Source organism: Anguilla rostrata, chromosome 15 (genome assembly GCF_018555375.3).
Source record: "Anguilla rostrata isolate EN2019 chromosome 15, ASM1855537v3, whole genome shotgun sequence".
In the NCBI taxonomy this organism is placed as follows: domain Eukaryota; kingdom Metazoa; phylum Chordata; class Actinopteri; order Anguilliformes; family Anguillidae; genus Anguilla; species Anguilla rostrata.
Genome location: NC_057947.1, coordinates 24,702,208 through 24,721,640, shown reverse-complemented (window position 1 = coordinate 24,721,640; position 19,433 = coordinate 24,702,208). Strand labels below are relative to the sequence as shown.

The 19,433-nt window shown below is 47.0% G+C and overlaps 1 protein-coding gene across 3 annotated transcripts; it reads right to left on the bottom strand.

Annotated features, from left to right (window-relative positions):
* Positions 1–135: 135 nt before the first annotated feature.
* Positions 136–18,964, bottom strand: chd1l (chromodomain helicase DNA binding protein 1-like). Of its 3 annotated transcripts, none has more exons than XM_064311414.1 (25): positions 18,776–18,964; positions 17,754–17,866; positions 17,129–17,235; positions 16,222–16,336; positions 15,658–15,689; positions 15,229–15,310; positions 14,847–15,009; positions 13,874–14,029; positions 13,467–13,559; positions 13,011–13,107; positions 12,661–12,734; positions 12,392–12,502; positions 11,956–12,070; positions 11,422–11,575; positions 10,788–10,962; positions 10,271–10,416; positions 9,273–9,436; positions 8,128–8,333; positions 7,757–7,855; positions 6,664–6,734; positions 5,358–5,472; positions 4,418–4,526; positions 3,540–3,800; positions 3,076–3,160; positions 136–2,627 (listed from the first exon to the last, which is right to left on the bottom strand). In XM_064311414.1, exons 1-25 carry the CDS (start codon positions 18,867–18,869, stop codon positions 2,505–2,507), a joined length of 3,060 nt encoding a protein of 1,019 aa, XP_064167484.1. In that variant the 5' UTR covers positions 18,870–18,964; the 3' UTR covers positions 136–2,504. The 3 variants fall into 3 exon arrangements, 1 of the variants encoding a protein (XP_064167484.1); XR_010325941.1 differs by having other exon boundaries at positions 2,571–2,627; positions 5,237–5,472; XR_010325942.1 differs by lacking the exons at positions 136–2,627; positions 3,076–3,160 and having other exon boundaries at positions 3,661–3,800; positions 5,260–5,472.
* Between the last annotated feature and the right edge of the window lie 469 nt (positions 18,965–19,433).

Sequence of the window (19,433 nt, the reverse complement as noted above, 5' to 3'; positions counted from 1 at the left end):
GTTGCCGGGAACTTTCAAAATAACAGTTTACGGAAAGTTGTTTCATTTAGTAAAACTTCGCCCTGGTGCAAATGTTTTGAGAAGATGACATTCAATTTGAGACATTTTATTGAAGATTAATAAATACAAACTTAATCAATAGCAAAAGAGATAATTTTTATTATTATAAGAAGCCTAATAGATAGGCATATAATAGAGATTCATATTTAGATATTCATTTTACGCTTTCCAATTCAACACAACGTATAATTAGGGACACAAACGAAGGCATAATCAGTGAAGCACTTTGAGTCAATAAACCACCTTCTAAAAATACTTTTCATATTGTGTACGATCAAGCATAACTCTCAAGAAGAAGGCTACCGTTCCAATTGCGGAGAGTTTCTTCTTGGAAAAAAGCATGCTATTAGTATTGCAGTAAGGCTTTTGTTTGGATTGGAAAACTGAGCATTCACAGGTGTAGCGAAAATGGCCCTTTACTCCTTATCGTTATTCATTCAACCAAAATTAAGTCAACATGAATTTTGGCCCACTCCTTAAAAAATTGCCTCAGCTCGTTGATATATGAGGGCATTCATTTGTGCACAGCTCTCTTATGGTTCCACCACATCTTAATGAGGTTGAGGTCTGTACTTTGAAAGCCATTCCAAAACCCTGACTCGTTTCTTTTTCAGCCATTCAGTTGTAAATTTACTGGTGTACTTCAAATCGCTGTCCTGTTACATGATCCACTTTGGGCCAACCTTTAACTGTGACAGCCTGGACAGACAGTCTCACATTTTTCTCTAGAACACACTGACAGAGAGGAATTCATGGAGGACTCAATGATTGTGAGGTGTCTGGGTCCCGTGGCTGCAAAACAGTCCCAAATCATCTCCCCTCCACCACTATGATTGATGGTTGGCATGAGGTTCTTGTGGTAATATGCTGTGAATTAAATCACAAAAATCAAGCACCTTGAGCTGCCCAAATGCCAAGGTCATCTGACTTATATACTTGTTTTGCTGAAATGAAATCAGCCCATCAGCCAACACTGTTGCTGTTGTGCTGAGTGGCTACTGATATCCTATCCTATTCATATATGTTTTGCATTTAGGATAAGTTAACGTGAGCAATGGATCTGCTTTCCAAATTTCACATGCAGGATTGTACATCCAAATTTTAAAAAATCTTCTCAGGTTTTACAAATCAATACAGGCCTCTCTCAATTCTGCTTAAAAGTTTTATAGTTCAGTCACACAACTCACAGTTTGAATTAAGCAATATTTATAGAGGTTTAATGAGAATGCAACTTTCGAGTCAAGGCTGTGCCTTATCACTTCCTGTATGCACAAGCTAGCCAAAATAATAGCAGGGAGGAACCACTGCAAACCCCCCTAGGGGATCATATGAGAAGCAGAGCCAACAGGTGGATGCCGGGGTGGTGGTGGGAGCACCAAAAAAACACTTATGGAAGGCATGAATACAGGCGGGAGAGGGCAAGCAGGGGGTAGCAGCAGCAGGGATAGCATGGCCAGAAGAGCACAGCAGAATGAGCAAAGGCATGAAGAGGCAAGGCAGGAGATTTAAATAGCCCTCCCATTAGGGCGTACGCATCATGCCAGCTGACGGTGATATTGGCTCTTCTCGAGTTGTCTGCCCGAACTAGCTCCGCAAGCTTGGCCTCACTTGTGTCTTGGTTTTCACCGTAACCTTCTGATGAGTTCAACAAAAGTCTTGGTCTGGCCATGGCCCTGGCCACACCCTCTCATTTTCCCCAGAGGGACCCTGTTGATAGCCGCTTCCTTTCACGCCGTAGCTCACAAGCTGAACTTAGCTGGAGAAAGATGCTTCATGTGCAGCTTTAGCAAGTAGACCACAGGCACCGTTTCATATGGATGAGACATGGCAAGCCCACTGCACCCTCCCTAACCCCAGGCGATATAACTGCCAATCCTGTGTTGCCCCATGAGGCTAGGGCCCTAGTCATGAGGTGTTTACATTGCAAGGCTTCCAGCCAGGAAGTTTTTATTTATTTACCCTTTATTTATACAGGTGAGTCCACAGCGACATCTTTTTCAAGAGTGACCTGTTCCAAGCTGCTATCCGTTTCTTGTGCATTTCTAAACATGAATTGGAAACTCATACCACATAGTAGAAAGCTGTGGTTCAAAAAGTACCACCATGGTGGAAGTCTTGCCTCAGACCAGCTGGCCTGTGGCACACCACCAACCATCTGTTTTTTATCAATTTCAGTTCCAGACCCATTCACCAGGTATGACTGACAAAATGAATGAAAAATCATTTTGTTCAAAAAAATGTGTATTTTTAAATTAATACAATTAAAATGTTTTAATTGAGGTTGCAGGTAAGTACTCATTGAGTTCTTTAAGCAGATCAGCAAGGACAGGACAGGCTGTGGGCCTTGCATCTGTAGAAGGCCCTTCTCTATGCATGGCGAGTTCACTAAGTAGACCCTCTAGTCTGAAGAACGATAACTGATGCAAGTATTGATCGCCGCTGGGTCAGTGGAGGCCGATCAGGTAGTTGGCCGTGTTGACTTTGCGCTGCTTGGAGAAGCAGGCCTCCAGCCAGGCCTTCTGGACAGGCAGGGCCTGAGGACACCCATGCAGGAGGTCCTTCAGCTCCTATTAGGATGGGACAAAGCACAACTAATGAATTTAAACCTTAGCTGCCACACCTTAGCTTGGCTTTAAACCTTAGCTGCCCCCTCCCAGGATGATACTATGTCCCCCTCCCTGGGTGATGCTGTGCCCAGCTGCACGTTGGCCTGTGAGAAACCAGTAAAGATTTGATCTGGCCTCAGGCGCCCATCACAGCACAAGAGCTGGTGCTTTAGCTGGATTGAGTCCCTTCATTCTCTCCTGGTATCAGCTATCAGAGTTCAAAAGCTCTTTCTGTGTGTGCTCATAACATAACCAAGTCTGGTTGGGACATTTAGAGTAAGACAATCAGTACTTCTTGGATCTATCAGGAAAAAAACACACATTTGCTGGAAATGAGAGCCCTGGAGGTTAAGAGTAAAAACTATATCAGAGTACAAGACCGTTAGAGAGAGGCAGAGCTGGCGATCACCTGCGTGTGGACGGGGCTTTCCACCTCCGCCACGATGTGCGTGACATCAGCACTCACGAGCTCCTCTTCATCCCCGTCATAGGTGCCCTGCAGTTAAGGAAGAGTGACAGGGAGGCCTCCAACCTGCTAGCTAAAGCAGTCACCCTCCCCTCAGGTAATCGGGGAAAGTGGACACACTGCAGTCCCCTTTCGGTTATATTCTTTTGGTCTACTGTGTTCTATTCAACCGCCCTGGTCAGCATGAGAAACGGTCCTCTGTAACGGGTATATCTGAGGGATCAAGGTGGTGAAGAAGGCACTAAGTACCAGGCCTGAGACAAATGTGCACTAGAAGCACTGACTTCAGGAGCTGGTAAAATACAAAAACACTCCTGCAGATCTGAGAATTTTCAGTGAAACGTTATGGACCCAGTCAACTAATTAAATAAAAACAAATTCTCCACTTCAGTCTGAAAGGATATGTGATGAGGTAGCGGGCCAGTCTCTTCCTCTCCGAGGCAGCCAAGTTGTAGAAGAATATGTGGACTCCGCTCATGAAGCTGGCCAGGACAGGGCCGCTGGAGTCCGCTGATCTCGCGGCCCCTCCGCCACTCGTTCCCGCCCCCGCCCCCGCTCCCGAGGACGAACCCGCAGCCTGGCTCACCGCGCCGCCGCGGGACGTGGGCGAGGCAGACGCCGCCACCGCAGACGGGCGCGAGGACGCCGCCCTGCTGGAGTAGTAGTATCTGACACCAGAGTCAAGGAAAAAGCCACACCCACGCAGTTTGAGCCGGTGAGTTTAAAGTGCGCGAATGAGGAACTAATGCAGCGGTAATTGGTGGAGCCCTGGCTTACATGAACACAGCCTAACTCCCAGTGAAGCAAAACCAATACAGGTGTGTCCCAAAGCCTTTACTCTCAGTCACATGCAGGTACACACACCTATGTACAAGGACCTGACCTGTGCTTGTGGTAGATGCCCCTAACATTTTTCATTTATTTAACCAGGTGGGTCAAAAGAGAACACAACTCTCTTTTGCAGGGATGTCCAGGGGCATCAAAGCGGGTAGGAATCCAAGGGGAATGAACAGCCAATTAGATGTCGGTGGGGTAGTTGGGCGGCTAGACACAGAGAGCCAGATCTGTGGCAATCTCACCGGGGTGAAATGTCCCTGATCTTTCAACTGGGGAGTCTTAGGAATGATGGAATGCTTTCATCTCAGAACACTTTTTTCCTGAGTGACAGATTACAAATGGAAAGTGAATGCATGCACATAATGTGCCGTCATGTGTGAAGCAGACGTTTTTTTGTTTTTTTACACGCCCGTAATGAAAAGGTGGGGTGGCCCGGGGGGAAGGACACATGGAGGTGGGGATTCCTCGGGAGGACAGGTGCTTGCGGACGAGCCTCTCCGTTCCGTACCAGTTGAACCCTTTGGTGGCGTGACCTATCCGCGGGAGGTGCACGCTGGCTGTGGGCGGGGTTAACACACAGGAGGAAGCAGGCTTTCAGCACACTGCCGCATTTCTCATAATGCATATTGCAACACATGCAGGCAGCACAGATTATTTCAGCAAAAACCAAGAAGGACTTCTTAGGTCTTCCTTTCTACAGGGGAAAAATAAGTAGCGGTTAAATAATTATATGACAGAAGGTTTGATGAGGCTTAATTGCAGTTACATTTTCTTTTCCCATCTGCATACATCCCAATTCAGTTGATAAATCATTTTTATAATTAATTTGATTAAGGGGAAAGAAATCTCCCAGTTTATCTCCCACCGAGGATGTGGAGTGCATGAACTATGCTGAATTACAGTGCTTTGCCAGCAACAAACAAAAACACCAGGCCTTAACTTGCAAGTAATTTGAATTACAATTACTAGGTTTTATGGTGAAAGATGGTAGATGGGAAATCTGGTCATAGATCTGCACTTACGGGGAGTGCCGCAGCCAAAATAATAAAATGTGACTATGTGTGCATTTAAAAATCATTAAAGAATAATAGCATGAGTTACCGCCTTAACCTTGGCATCCCTAAAAAACAAACTTCACCACAGAGTCTCTCAGCACAAACAGCCTTGCAACTGTGTAATTATTTCACTAAGGCGTCACCACTTAAAAGAAATGTCAAAAGAACAGTAACCAGTTCCTCGCTTGGTGTTGCAAGAATTAAGAGCTTACACAGAACAAACACGCCTGCCTACCGCAGGGTGCCTCTGGGAGCAGGAACAGGAAACGGGCAGGGCGCTGGGCGGCGGGCCAGCGTTATGAAAGCCGGCTGCAATCTCAGGCTTGCTCGCACCTTCCTTCTTCTTTGCGGCCCTGTGGATCTTCTTCAGACCCTCCTCCAGAGCGGACATCTTGATTCCCGACAGCCTGTTAGACTGATCCCTCTGCTGTGCCACTATCAACGCCAGCTAGGAAACAGCACGGGGATGAGTCGGAACCTGACGTGCCTCATGGATGCAGGGGGTGTTGAATGCTCATTAATCATCGCACTGACAAACAATCTGTCACTGCGGTGCCTACAGATGCGTCAGCATTGCAACATACCAGATGGGTACTCACACAATACCATGACTGCTCTGTCTGCCCACAGTATGGGGGGGGGGGGGGGGGGGGGTTAAAGGGGCAGTTCACCAAAAATAAACTAAAGCTTTATTTCCACCTACCCGGAGTGCTTTCTACCGCTGAGCTTTGACGGGTTTTCTAGATATTTGTTGCACTCACCCCGATACATTGGACCTCAACGGTCCAACGTTTGCGGCACTCAAAGTGCCAAAAATCACATTTGAAAGACTCAACTGCAACATCTCTTTTCAAATCTAATGACACAGTTATACTCATGAACATCCACAGACCCTGTGCGGTTTGATTGAAAAGTACTTGTACTTTCTGCACAAAGTCTCAACCAAAGCCAGTATTCTTCGGATTGTTTTTTTTTGTCGACACAGCGCCCCAGAATGCACAGGTAAATCATTATAGACAGTTATTTTTTTCTTCGGGAAACTGACAAATGACTTTTTTCACTTGTTAGTAAGTCATAGAAGCCGGACGTTAGGCGACTGCAAGCAACATGTTATCCGCACAAAAAAGTGAGCGCTAAACAGCCAAACACTTTCCAAAGACGAAAACCTGGATGAACACCCTAACTGCACGTGGGTCCATCTAAAATCAGCTAGTTCCAAAGGAACAGCATAATGAAAATGAAACAGCCATAATTCACCGTGCACAGTAAAATATTGAATTGCGTTTGTCAGCACGCTGACAGGTGCAGTAATTAACTACGTTTTTCAAGCAGAAACAGAAGTTGCGCTGCGTCGTCAGAAGCATCGATCCCTAGCTGCATTTTCTCCTGCGTCGGCTAACGCTCTAGCACTTGTCATGGGTAATAGTTTTCAGTTCCTCTGTAATTGACTCATCTACTTCTTTGTATTTTATGCATGATTAGACAGCTATGATGATACTACTCACTAGTTTCTGTAGTTTCACTCAGTGCCCACTTTGTTTTGACATTTGTACAGTAGCAGCCGCAAAACAGAATTTAACTGTGGAATGTTCACAGCAAAGAGGAATTCCAAATGAGCTCAGCACCCTCAGATACTCACATAGTCCCTTCCGTCAAACCTGGACTGCTTGTCATCAATGGGAAACAGCAGTACATGACCGAGCTCCAGGTCTGAAAGGGAAAGGAGGGAAACTGAGGACAGGAGATCCAGGTGCCTCATTATGTTCTGACATGTAAAGTGTCTGTGATGGGTGGGCCACTGGAGAACAGGGTCCTTCGTTATTACAGTTTTATCGGGTCGCTGAAAGCCATGTTGATAGACGCCCGATTAGTTCCTTGCCCCCATGGGGCCAGTAAACTTGAACCCAATTCCAATAGACTTGAAACCCAGTTTAAAAAAAACTTGAACCCAGTTTCAGTAAACTCAAACCCAGTTTCAGTAAACTCGAACCCAGTTTCAGTAAACTCGAACCCAGTTTCAGTAAACTCGAACCCAGTTTCAGTAAACTCGAACCCAGTTTCAGTAAACTCGAACCCAGTTTCAGAAAACTGGAACCCAATTTTCAACTGATTTCAATGCATGTTATGATCTTTAAAAAAACACATTTTGTTTTCTCTGTTGGGATAAAATAGAGCCCGAATAGATCTTTCTTCTCCTGCAGTACTGCATGGCCCATAGTGTGGGAAACAGCCACTGGTTCACAGGCCACCTGGCTCACTTTGTGGTCTAAAGCAAGCAAATACACTTCATATAATTCCAAAGAAGTGTGATAGTGGAGCTCTGTCCCAGAAGGCATCAGGCCAACAGACAGGATCTCTACTGACCTGCTGCTTGCCTGGCATTGAATTCTCTGGGATGCGTTTGCCAGCACACACAAATAAACGTGCACATCTCAGTTTGTGTGTGCTCACAGAAATAACGTGCGCACCTGTAAGGCGTGCCGTTGTGTACACACGCGTGGGCACAAACCCACACTCGCACCGCTGTTTTAATACGTACAGCTGAGTACACACGCGTGCACATGAACCCAAGCTCACGCAGCTGTCTTAATACGTACAGCTGTGTACACACGCGTGCACATGAACCCAAGCTCACGCAGCTGTCTTAATACGTGCAGCTGAGTACACACGCATGCACAAGAGCCCAGGCTCACACCGCAGTCTGAATGCGTGCAGCTCAGCAGGCTGCTCACCTTCCATCTTCCCTGCCAGCTCGTACTGTCTGCGCGCCTCGTCAGTTCTCACCTCCAGCGCAGTGAACAACCCCCCTCGGCCCCAGCGTCCAGAGTCATCTGTATCACACACACGTGCACACGCACATATGCACAGACACACATACAAACAGACGCACACATGCATGCACACACAAACACCATGCACACACACACACGTTCGCAGAAACATTAAGAAAAAGCAGAAGTTGAATGCAAACTATTGCCTACACTGTGGGATATATTATATGACTCTGGCGTCAGCTGCTTGTACAGGAGAATAAGGTGGTTTCAGAGGGGCAGGGTGAGGGTGGCGTGGGGGGGGGGGGAGCAGGTACGCAGCGCTGCCATACCAACACAGTGCACGATGATGGCATCCTCCTGGGCCGCCTGGGGGTGGGTCACATCGCCCAGGACATAGCGGATGGCTGTGTGCTCCGAATCCGTGGAGCTCACACTGAGGTTGTCGCCCTCTTCCTCTTCCTCTTCCTCCTCCTCCTCACTCCCCTCTGACATCAGGCACAGGGACTGATACCCACAAGAGTCCCACCATGCCATCCTGTAAAACACACACACACACACGCACGCACGCACACATACACACACACACACACACGCACACACACACACACACGACCACACCACACATCACACACACACACACACACACACACACACGCACGCACGCACACATACACACACACACACACACGCACACACACACACACACACACACACACACACACACGCACGCACCACACACTACACACACACACACACCACACACCACCACGCCCCAACACACACACACGCACGCACACACACACACACACACACACACAACACGCACAACTGACCATGAGAGCATATCCAGTGTCCAAAGACATCAGCTGTTGTTAGAGGACACCCAAGGTGGAGAAAATAATACTAAACACACTTAAAATAAAAGTCTGGTAGGACGTTTCAGGCATTTCAAAAGCAGCTTGTCCAACTTGCACACCCAGCATGTCCAACCAAACACTTTACCTGGGTTACGTGTGGCAGGGGCACTTTTCCAGAGAGGCACCATGGGTGCACTTCCACAGCACAGCTTGCTTTTGAATGCTGGGTACTGTGGGCGGCAGGCTGAGCTCTACATTGATCAGGATGCACTGGTTGCAAACTCACCAGAGTCAGCATTTTAAGAGACTCTGGATCTGAGCCAATGCCAAATGGCAGTAAATAATGCCAAACGGCAGTTAATTAACTAAACCACACAGGTGAATCAGTTTCCAAAGAAATCGAGTTCGTTTTTGGAAGCTCACACTGTTGATGGGCAGCCTGTACCCATCTGTCATTCCACCCGCGTCTCACTTGCCCTCCCATGGTGCCGAGGGCATGGCTCACTGAGGACATGTCAGCGCTCAGTCATCATGCCGGAGCCATGGGCATGGCGGTGCCAGTCTCAGTGATGGCACCATGCCCAGAGTGGGCCGGGCTTCCTGGCAGGAGGACTTACTTCTTACGGTGCTGCGCCTCCTCCTTTGCCCTCCTCCGCTCCTCCTGCAGCTTGGCCCTCTTGGCGGCGGTCTCCCGCCTCCTCTGCCTCCTCAACTCCAGCTCCTCCTCGCTCAGGGGCCTCTTCCTGCGACCAGGAGCGGCCAAGGGCCCACAAAGGGACACCTGAGGGGCCGGGCCCCAGAGCAGAACAACAGGGATGCGGTTAATCAAAAGAAAAGTAATGTAAAGAACCCCGTAATATCTCTGGGGCCACTGTGAACATTCTCTCCTGCCATCAGCTGAGGAGCAGCTTACAAAAATAGCTGGGTACTTACTTAGGTGGCTACAACTATGCCTAACTAGAATGACTGCAAGGGGGGGGGGTGGGGTGGGGGGGCAGAGAACTGTGTTCTCTGTCTCTGGTTCAGACATTTCATAGTTCACAGCCTGCAGACAGCGCTGACAGGCAGCGCAGAACAGACAGCGCAGAATAGACACACCAGGTGACTCATCTGGTGCGTTTCACTCATTGGGGGCTCTCTGTTTCGTGCTTTGTGGACGGGAACATAACGTGCCCCGGCTCGCCGAGCGTAAAGGCGCAGGCGCTAAAGCCGAATTGCGACTGATCTGGCAGTCGTGCCCACCTCCGCTCTGAGGTCACGGGAGCAGAAGCTGACCCGAGAGGGCACCCTGCTACCGGCCCAGAGGGAGTTACCCCTAGTATGGGAACATCGAACATATTCCACAGGAAACGTGTGCATTCTGTGGAGGGGACACCTCTATGTGAGCAGTTACAGTGAATCCTCCTGTTCGCTGCAGCGGACAGGGCAGCATCGACAGGCAGACAGGGACACAGATCCTACATCAGGTGGCTACAGCGATAAGTTGGCTCCACTAGTCTGGTCTCTTGGGCTGGCAGTCACTGACCAAATATTCCCATCGAGAATTCCATTCTACGTCACCAGTATTTCACCAGGGTCACCGTCTGAACCGCGGGGGGGGGAACGCGACTCTCACCCCGGTCTTTCGGCGAAGGGTGCGGCCCTCTGAGCCCCCGCCCCCCAGCTGGGCCAGCTGCTCCTCCAGCAGCTCGCGGAAGCGGCTCTCGTCCTCGGAGCTGGGGTCCTTGGAGTAATCTCTGCCCTCGAACAGGTACATGTGCGCTGAGGGAAGGAACGAACAGAGGTTGCCCAGGGTGCAACAGCCAAAGGCCTCTACCGCAAGGGAGTGTCCCTCTTTGTTTGTTCTCCAGTTCCATCCGGTAAATTAAATGCACGGCACTCAATAATCAAGATTAAAATGACATGCTAGATTGAGCCAGACATGCTGTAATTATCGGCTTAGTGTGTGGGATATTTTCACTAAACAAAGAAAAGCAAAAATGAAGCTAAAAAAAACTGCATTACACCCACTGAATATGGATGAGACGCAATCATTTGTCTGGGACTAAATCCATAGTAACTGAGTATGGAGACCATTTTGATCAATTCGGTGTTTTGGATTGGCCGATGTTGCTCAGTCAGGACAGGCTCACTTTGGTTGTCGCTGTCGGCGTCCTCCTCTTCCTCGCCGGGGACGGCGGGGTCGTCCTCGTCCAGCCAGTGGCCGTCGCGGCTCCGCCCCAGGATGAGCCCCAGGTCCACGTCCTGCACCGAGCTCTCCTCCGACGCCAGCAGCTTGTCCACCCCGAACTTCAGGATCTCACTCAGCTGCAGCGCCCCCAGGGGGATGGAGGGAGGTGTGGCGTGGCAGAGAGCAGGGCAGTGAAGATAAAAACAGAAGGAGAAAATGTAAAAAATGAAGAGTGGGGTATAGAGACAGAGAGGTGTAATATGGGAGCAGAAGGGTATAAGGTGGATAGACAGGAATAAAGTGGGAGAAAGAAGGGAAAAGGAGTGCGATAACAGTATGAGAGAGCAGTATGTGGAGGAGGAGAGGTATAAGGAGGAAGGGAGGTGTAGAGAAAAACAGTAAGGGGTTTAGTGGGGTAGGGAAGTATAAGGTGGGATGAGAAGTATAGGTAAATAGGTATAAGAGGGGAAGCAAGAGTTAGAGGTAAATAGACCAGTATAAGGCGGAAGGGAAGGGTATAAGGAGGTAGGGAAGTATAAGGTGGGATGAGAGGTATCGGTAAACAGGTACACAGTGAGGTGGAAGAAGCTGCACACCTGTAGGCCAGCAGCAGCAGACTGGGCCTGCTCCAGCAGAGAGAAGCGCCCCTCCTCGATCACCGTGTTGGTCAGGCGCAGCTTGGACGCAGCGCGGCGGTACACAATCTCCTCCACCGTATCCCTCCCCAGCAGCCGGATCACCTTCACCGCCCTGCAACAGACACAGAGACCAGTTCCCCACCTGTCTCCATGCCGATTCCGGGAGGCGAGCGGCTGATCACCGAAAAAAACAAGCTGGGGGTCTATCTCAGCCAGATACTAAGATTGAATGTAACGCTTTACACCGTTCATTTAATAATCAAACCTCTCCCTCTCTATCCAGGTCTACCTGTTTTGTGTATCTTCCATTTTTACCGATGGAGTTCCCGTCTGAACTTGGCTTGTCGTGCCGTTCAGTTTAACAAGTGGCATACAGTACACAAGCCTACACCGGTGCAGTTACCTCCACACTCACGTTAGACTGAGAGCGGAGAGCAAGGGACTTAAACCGGTTACCGTGTCCAGTGCGACCTGCTTTTGAGAGGAGGGTACCTGGTCTGCCCAATTCTGTGGGCGCGGGCCGCGGCCTGCAGGTCATTCTGGGGGTTGAAGTCGCTGTCCATGAAGATCACGGTGTCAGCGGCCGTCAGGTTCATCCCGACGCCCCCTGGAGGCGGAACGCAGCGGTGATGTGGACCGTGCACAAACATTCAAAGGCAAGAAGTGACTGCATTCGGAAAATTTACTTCCACAAACTAACTTTGTGTGTCCGAACGGTGAAAGTATCTCAGATAGGTGTTTGCTCCAGGTCTGCTTTCTGGACCCTTGTGAGGTATAAAATACTTGTCATTCATATTGTTCACAGTCAGAGAGACAAGCCCCGGAGAACGCTGAGGAAACGGCAGAAGGCAGGAGGAAACACAGTTTTCCTTGTTAATAAAGGTTGTGTTACTATGGAGAAGTGCGGGAGACAGAGAGCAGGGTGTACCGGCTTTGGTGCTGAGGAGGAAGACGAACACGTCCTTGCTGCTGAAGTTCTTGATGGCCAGGTTCCGCTCCTCTCCTCTGACCGACCCGTCCAGGCGCTCATAGCTGTAGCCTGATGGGAGGGGGGGTGAACAAAAATACGCAAAATCCACACAAGATAAGTCACATCTTAAGAGCAGAGTAGGATGGGAAAAGTAGGGCCTGGAGGCCCAGTGGATTAATAGATATCTATGCTATCTGTGCTTCTGTAATCCCCTGCATCTATGGTACCTCTGTACTCCATGTAGTCCTGCAGGATGTCCAACACTCTGGTCATCTGAGAGAACAGCAGCACTCGATGGCCCCTTCAACAAATAAATATATTACTTCATTAGCTCCTTATTTATGTCAAAAAACAAACTATAAAACTTGGTTTCCTAAAGTCTATGGTCTGATTACAATGTGGCTGTGCTGTATCTACATTGCTCTGAAAACCACACAGGCTAGGCTTGTTATGACCAGACCTTTCCACCTGCACAAAAAAACATCACATCGCATCATACTAAAATTTCAAAAAGATATTTTAAATGACAGTGATGAAGAGTCTTACAGTAGGTGCAGGAGACGGCACAGAGACTGACCCTTTGTGCAGGAACTCCAGCATGCTGTCCAAGAGGCGGAGTTTACCACTGGCCTCCACCAGGTGCTCCCCCATTTCAAACGGCTCTGGCTCCACCCCTGGAGAGGGGGGGGGTCAGGTGTAAGTACTGAGAGGTTGAACACTTCATGCCCCCCCCCCCCCACGACACTGCATTAACTGAGCTCAAGTACTCTCTTAATACAGTTTCATCTACATTGAGTGTTAAAAGGGACCTGAGGTAGGGGGGAAACAATGAACTCAGGGAAAGTGTTTGGTTGGACAAACCAAATCAAGCTGGAAGAATCAGAATGACTTGCGGTGGAGTTTATTTTCAAATACTAAAGGCCTCTGTGTGTACAGACCTTGAATTTGAAGCTGCAGTGAAATGCTGTGTATGCAAACTCCAATGAAAAGCTGCTGATGGTTTCCTGGGGCGCTGTAAATGTGAGGCTCTTACCGTCAAACAGGTATGGATGGTTGACACACTTCCGCAGCTGCACCAATATGTTCAACAGCCTGGTTCTGCTGCCCTGTTCATTCTCAAAAGCATCTAAGGATGTATACACACACACACACACACACAAACACAGAAGCATATTTAAGTACATGAATGAAATTATATGACAATTTTATCGTTTACTGACCATTTTACTATTCTTTTTATTGTACTTTAATTTATATGCCTTTGTACCCTGCTTGTGCGTGTTCCATGACCACTTGAATTTCCTCATTCTGAGATACTAAAGTTTACCTTGAGCTTGAACTCACAGTTTAATCAGCACAGCGCCACCTATCTGCCTGCAGTACAGCAGCGCTGCCGTTAGGTCTGTGACTGGGCCTAGCGGGCCTAGCGGGCCTGCTCACCCAGGTCCTTCATCAGGATGGCCTTGTAGTATCTCTTCTGCAGGGCCGACAGGCCGTGGTACACCAGCAGCTCCGTCTTCCTGGGCAGCTCCAGGGCCACCTCCGCCTTCACTCTGCGCAGCAGGTAGGGCTGCAGGACCCCGTGCAGCTCGGCGGCTGGGAGGGGGGCGGAGCAACCAGGGTGACATCATCAGCAACACATACCAAACTGGGATCAGCGCACTAATTACAGAGAAGGAAACCGCTGGGTTATTAGTCATTGGATTTCATGTGAAATAGAGCAGAAAAGAACACGGAGGACCAACCTGTTTGGGATTACACGCCTTTGCTCTTAATTATATAATCAGCCAAATATAGTTCATCTGATGTTTTTGATAATCCTATGAACTACAGTTGAAGAAAGCACCAGTATGCTTAGTTCAAATGCTTCTACCATGGATTCAATACAGCAGTGAAACACAGCTGTTTAGATAATTTAAGCTCAAAATAACTAGAAGGAACAAAAGCCAGTACTGGATTTATCCACTACTGAGAAATGCAAACACACCTGATTCCACAGAATACAGAAATGTCAAAATCAGCATATCTGGTGGATAAGTCACTGCTGAGGTTTTTTACCAAGCAGTTAGCATTCTTTCTGTATGAGACCAACGGAAAATGGGCCAGACCTGGCAATACCTGTCCTGAGCCGCCTCAGGTTTGTGCAATGTCCTTGCCTAATTATTCTGAAAATCCAGATAAACCCAGCACAGCAAAATCCCATAATTCACACTCACACTATATTAAAATTCATGTAGGTAAATTAAAACAAAAAAATTAAAGTTTAAATTAAAATACAGTGTGATTCACAAAACTAACATCGCTGTATGAGCCCAGAGCCATACTGAGGTTGGACGGGCGATGAATGAATCAGCATAATGCAGCATGGAATGTGCCTGGGAGAGTTTTCCTGTTGGCCCAGGAGGTCATTTACCAAGAGCGGGCTCGGTCTGAACGTTCGCGTAGGCGGAGATGAAGTCTTCGGCCTGGTCCTCAGGAAAGACGGGGGGCTGGATGAAGCTGAGGAGAGAGTAGACTTCCCGCAGGCTGTTCTGAACGGGGGTGCCAGTCAGAAGCACTCTGAAGCGGACCGAAAACTGCAAGGGGGAGCGAGGTTTGGGGTTTGGGTTGGAGTGCAAAGGTGAAGAACACAGTTCTATCAGTCTCAGATTGGACAGAAATGGAACATAGAGGGAGTGGCGAGGCACAGCTTGGTATGGTGTGGAGTGTGGCAGGGCGGGTGGGAGGGGTAACGGTAGAGTAGGGAACCCGGGTGGGTAAGGGCAGTGCGTGGCACAGCAAGGTGTGCCGCTCACCTCTGTCAGGGCCCTGCGCAATAAGGAGTTTTGGTTCTTCAGTCTGTGGGCCTCATCCACCACCAGGACCTTCCACTTCCACCTACAAAATATTACATTAGGTCACAAAGCTTGAGGAGGCACTCAGAGCAACTTTATTCCATACATTGTCTATACAGCTGATATTTACTGAAGCAACTCCAGATAAGTGAATGAGTCCACAAGTACTTTCTAAGCCCACTATCATCCCAGAAATCTCTGAGATACAGACCCAGTTCCCACACCATTATCACACACAGCTGACATCACCCGAGACACCCAGCCAATCACCTCTCTGCAGCCACCACCTGCCTGCTGTGGCACTCACGTCCAGCGAGTTCTGCAGTCTGCCACACCTGTGGCCTATCACACAGAGCCATACAGAGAATTACGAGCCACAGAGAACCTTACCTTTTTAAAAACGAGGCACCGTTGAGACACAACTGTAAAACGCAAACCAAAAGCGCACAAAATCACTATAATATACAACACACTGTAAAATTCAGGTTCCACACAGAAACATTATACTACATTACTTTACTGGCATTTAGGGGAAGCCCTCATCAAGAGTGCCATACACAGGTTTTTACATAGTATCCATGTACACAGCTGGATATACACTGAAACAATTCAGGTGCAGTACCACGCTCACGAGCACAACAGCGGTGTTCTACCTGGGACCTGAGCCAGCCACGTTTGGGTTACAGGCCCAGTTCCCAAACCATTAGGCCTACATTACACTACCGCCCAAAACCATATCCTCCGAAGACCCAGTAATTCATTTTTGTCCCCTGTAAAGGAGATGAGTTTGTATATTTTCAATGGAACATGTTTTTGTCATCCAAGACATTTGTATTACATCTTATACCATACTTAGCTTTTAACACAGTAATGTAAATGTATGCGTGTGTGTACAGTGCAGGTGGCATATGTTCGTCTTCTCCCCAAAAAGTGTCCTGAGTTGGCGACGCCCACCTCATAGGTTGTGAGCAGCACATGGAAGCGCCTGCCCGCACTCAGGTCCCTCTGAAGCTCCGCCCTCTTCTCCTTGTCCCCTTGGTAACACACGACTGACAGGCCGGGTGCGAATCTAGGGGAGTCAGCCTTAGAATTAGAGTCGGTTAAATACCCATTTGGAAAGTAACCAGGAACCTTTTGTACAAACGGCTTATTTGTTTAAAATGCATGTTTGTAGTTTCAGTAGTCTAAACAGCACAACAACAACATCAATTCACAATGTTATTTTAATTAAAAACCAACAAAGAAAAATTAACAGTAATTTACGGAATTACTCATTTACACATTCCCTACATATAATTTCCACTTTTTAAGTATGGATCCTTATAAAATGGCATTAAATGCTCTTTGAACAGTCCAAGTGACAGTTTGTTTATGCTGCTTTCCCAACAGCATGCAATGTCTTCACCTAGTGGCGAAAATGTTGAATTGCATGTGCGTGTGCTACGAAAACAAACCAAGCACATGTCTGGAAGGGCCTATGAAAGCCCACAAATGCAATGATTGGCCTCCGACCTCAGGGGGAAAAACTGAGGTAGAGAGGAGATTCAGGTTGACGTTACCGTCATGCAAACTCAGCATTGAGCTGCATGAGCTGAGTCTCACCATGCAGGCCCATAATTAGCAACTGTATATCACATGACATGAGTCACCCTATCAATCTTGAATGCGCTGGACTATTTTCTCCAACAATGCCCTTTTATGGGTCCAGGTATAAGTTTACTTTCTTTTTTTCCCAAAAGTGACTCAATTAGCATTTTTAATGCTTATAATTTTTCCCACTGGAAAATACTATGAAACCTGTTTTAAATGGTGCTGTATAAAAATAATCCTTGATTGATAAATTAAGTAACTGACTGCTTACCGCTCCATCTCCTCTCTCCAGTTGTTCATGACGGACAGAGGGCTCAGAATCAGGAAGGGCCCCTCATACCCCAGGGCCCCACGAGCATACACCAGCAGGGAGATGGTCTGAGCAGAGGAGGCCAACTATTTTCAGCTTATCAGGAATAAGCGCACACAGGACTGACATTTGGTCCAACGAAAACTAGGCCCGTGTTACATCCACTCAGCAGACACTTATCAACAGCGACTGTGTCATGGCAAAATCTCTTTAATACAGAACAGCCTGTATCTGGCTTGCTATCAGCATTTACTTGAACTGCTCAAGCTATAAAAATGACTGTAGTTTTTTTTACAACAAACTAATGAAGCAAGAAAGACACCGACAAGAGGGAGAACTGGCAGGACTCGAGATTTATAATCATTTAGTTCTCTTTCCCTCCCTGTCAGTGAGAACATCTGTATTGTGTACAATTTGTGCCAGAAATAAGTTTAATACACTGTAAACAATTAGAGCCTTTTAAAAATAATAATCACAAACACCACCAACAAAAGAGGCTGCAGAAAATGTGTTATTTTATTGGAAACACAAAGTAAGCTGAAAGCCTGTGGCCATGCTGATGATGATGATGATGACGACGACTGACCTGGCAGGTCTTTCCAAGGCCCATTTCATCCCCCAGAATGCACCCCTCCTGATTCTCCAGGCACTGTACCAGCCACTTCACTCCATCCAGCTGGTAGGGCCTAAGCTGAATGCCTGTTAAAACAGGGCTTTGGCAAGTTAGCACAAGGTACATTTATATAAATTTGGTGCCTAAATTATCTACGGATTACCCTGGTCATGTTAAATTAATTTAGTTTCTGAAGGCAACACTGCTTTGATTGTACACATCAGTCATTGATATAGCCAGATCAATACAGCAACAGCAAAGGATGATGTACCAAGATGGGAATTTAAACCAGTAAACATCTCAATAAGAAGTAATGGTGAGGAATACATGGAAAATGGAATGCCCACTGTATATTTATACTGTACTCAAATACAGTCAACATAAGTGTACTGAGCTATAGTTCATAGGGGAAAATGAAATGGCTAGTTAGTTAACGACGTGAATGACTAACAGTAGTTACCGATACCAAGCTGAAATCCAGGTAGCAACCAATGCCATACCGTACATCCTTATAAGACACTTGCACTCGACCCCAAAAATATGAAATTATCCTTAATAAAAAAAACTGATCCTTAGAAATTTGCATAACAACCGACTTACAATTTAAAATTCAAAAACTGGTCTTAAAATTAATTTCGTTAGTATTAGTGGACGTAGTGGACATTGCATTTCAGTAGTCCTGCGACCGACAATGCAAAACATGGCCATGCCCTAGGTTTAATATTAAGTTAGTTAGCATAAGTGGAAATCTGGCAATACAAGTTTCAGCAGACACTAAACTACAACTGACTTCTGAATGTCAGCTGCAATATCATCCATATTATATGTGGTGTTCACTAGTGTTTAATTTGAAGCAGTGGCTGATATGTTTTGCTGCGTGTAGCAAAGCATTACAACGTTGGGACAGCTGTAGTGAACTGTACAGATACAGATATACATAAGGTAGCTAGCTAGCGTTCATTCACATCAAAATAGATCGCTAGATGAAAACAAACCTTTGAGTCCCCACTTAATCAAATCCTTCTCCGTTAGTTCTATGCTGTCTTTATCAGATGTGCTTGGTGTAGTATTCCATGGAAAGCTTGACATGATGTTGGAGTTTATTAGTTTCTACAATAGTTTACTTTCTTACTAATTTACGGAAGCGTCCATTCAAGAATAACTGCGCCAAATGCTACGGGCGCAGTTCCATTTCCGGTATAGGTTTCCTACCACGTTTCAAAATAAAAGCACAATGGAATCAAAAATAGTGCAACATTCTTTATGGAATACTTTGTGGATCTATACAATAAATCTGTTTCTCTTAAGCTTCTCAGACTGAAAACAAAACATTGTGTTTGTTTAAATATGTACATAAAAATGTGTTGGTGCCACTATATAACCAACCGGTCATTTCTGCGGGCTGGCTACCTTCAGTGCTTAAATAAAACATAGGCTTTTGCCCTTCATTATGTGAAGTAGACTCCTTGGAGCTCAGTTATTAATAATACAAGCAGTCTTATAAGTCAGTGTATTGAATGTGTGTGTGTGTGTGTGTGTGTGTATGATCTGTGCACATAATATGCATGTAGGACCTTAGAGGCAAATCAGAGGTGCCCAATCAGAGTTGAATAATCCTACTGCAGCTACATTAAACCCCATAATTTGAAATCC